General features: G+C 36.8%; 1 protein-coding gene across 1 annotated transcript in view; it reads right to left on the bottom strand.

The window, feature by feature from the left end:
- The window catches only part of LOC106531470 (kinesin heavy chain), a 24664-nt gene extending 22541 nt beyond the window's left edge, over positions 1 to 2123 (bottom strand). Inside the window, exon 1 of the mRNA XM_014027347.1 lies at positions 2078 to 2123. Within this exon, the coding sequence (XP_013882801.1) occupies position 2078 (1 nt within the window). The 5' untranslated portion in view covers positions 2079 to 2123. The remainder of the gene's footprint in view (positions 1 to 2077) is intronic.
- Between the last annotated feature and the right edge of the window lie 56 nt (positions 2124 to 2179).

Genomic DNA, 2179 nt, shown 5'->3' with positions numbered 1-2179 from the left:
AGTTTTCTTAATCAGGTAATGGACAGAACAATCTCTTCTGTTCGTGATTAATTTGTTGTTTAACTACGAATGTTTATGCATTTGTTAAATCATGATAATGACTGTCACAAGAAAAGTGGAACCACTTCTTTTCTTTTATCGTGCCTTAAAGAGTAATAATGGTATAAAAGATCACAGAGAATCTCATTACAATATTTTCATTGTGTTTTTATGTAAATCAGTTTTTATTTTACTGTGAACACAGTAATATAATTGTGTATTTTTCTTGAGAAAATCTTTAATTTATCTGGACTAACAGAAGGTTCAGACTGATTATAAAACAGAAAAGTTAATTAATCATCATAAATGTTTTGCAGTGATTTCTCTTAGAGTTTATCAGAAGGAAAGCTAAAGAAATGTTATATTCTGTTGTTGAACAACCACAGAATTTAACCTTGACTGGCGCCTGGCTGACAAATCTTTATCTTTCTTCCTTTTTCTGACTCATTTTAACGCCTGAGGGTGGAACCAAAGTCGTCCACTTCTTTTACTAACACAGACGCCTTTGAGTGAGGCACACTTCTTCCTGGATGCCAAACTTGGAAGGAAAGCTGAATTTCTCTCCGGAGAAGCCAGTTTGGCCCGTTAGGTCTTGCCCATGAGCTAACTAGGGAAGATCTAACAGCCGGGGCTCGGCACGCCAGCCAGATGTCCCACCCGAGGCTCCTCGCCTCCAAAGTGTGTTTTTAACTCCCGAGGGGAGATTTTATTTTGAAAGAAGGAACCAGATGTACAGCTTGAATCTTTCTGGCTTGGACTGAAACAGACGAAAAGTTACCTGAAATAACACCTTTCTCTCCAAGGAACAGTGAGCGAGCCGATTAAAAAGTTCCCTGACTGATCGGAGGTGAGACAGTTCCTACCCAGGGGTCGCTTAAGAAGCCATCACCAGGTAAAACTGACGTGTTCCGGGTGACGTGTCATGTGGAAACTGAGTGCAGAAGGGACGTGCTGATCCAGTTGGACCACACTCTTTGATAAAGTAACATCAGTAATAATACTAACCTTACTTTCCTCCTTTTCTTTGTTCTTTATTTGCCAAAACTTAAGCTAAAAGTGCCAGTAAATTGTTGGTTGTAACATCAGAGCTCATTGTTTTGCTGTTCTATATAAGTAATCTGAGTTGATGTGAATTAAAATTCAGACGCGAGTTTTTATCTCATTTAACTTTGACACCTTTTATAGGAATAACCACAATCAAGTGTTCTTATGATCTGTTCAATTTGTGTAAATAAATGATTGCATAGTCTTTATGAATCAACTTGAACTCGTCTGAACGTTCACTTATTGTGTCACTTTTCACTTCGCACAGTCAAGATTTTAACAAGTAATGAGAAACACCTTGGTAAAACTTTCCTCATAACCTTGTGTATGAGAGATGTGGGGAAAGCTTAATTCACCCTAAGCTCCACCCCCTACAGTTTTCACCACAGTGGAGTTTGGAGTGTGACTGTTTAAGGTTGAGAACAGGTGTTTTCTATACTGAAAACAAGTTCAAACAGGCGTCATTACTACAGGTAATGAGAGGAGGACAGAGGAGCCTCTTATATTTACAGATCTGTGAGGGACAGAAATCTGGCTTGTTTGTTATTGATCAAACACTTATTTCCACCACAATTTGCAAATAAATTCAAATTGAAGTTTTTTTTAACTGTTTTTAATTGTTCTTCAATATATTTGTGCACTTTTTATTGTTTTTAGTTATTTACTGTCAAAGCACTTTGTGGTGTTCATGTCTGTGAAAGGTGCTATAAGATCCACTTAAAACTGGACTGATTTCTGCACCGTTCTGGCTTTCAGTTGACCATGTTTGTTTTAGTACACTGATTATATTACATCATGATGTAATATAGTTTGAAACATTTTTACTTTACTCCGCTTCTTTCACGTTTCATCAACAAATTCTCAACATTCTCTTTTAATTTATATTCAGAATGTAAAAATCAACACAATAATGTTCTTTATTTACCTGCACTATATTTTCAGGTTAACTTGTTTGACATATTTGAGAAAAAAAAAAAAGCTAATATAAACTCACTGTGGGGTGGCAGGAATCCAAAGCTCCTCCGCTTACTTTGATATTGTTCAAGTGGAACTGTGAGGACAAAGATAAAAAGAAAGTGACCCTGCTGTCATGCCA

This window comes from Austrofundulus limnaeus, unplaced genomic scaffold (assembly GCF_001266775.1).
Source record: "Austrofundulus limnaeus strain Quisiro unplaced genomic scaffold, Austrofundulus_limnaeus-1.0 Scaffold639, whole genome shotgun sequence".
In the NCBI taxonomy this organism is placed as follows: domain Eukaryota; kingdom Metazoa; phylum Chordata; class Actinopteri; order Cyprinodontiformes; family Rivulidae; genus Austrofundulus; species Austrofundulus limnaeus.
This window is presented reverse-complemented; position numbering and strand designations above follow the sequence as displayed.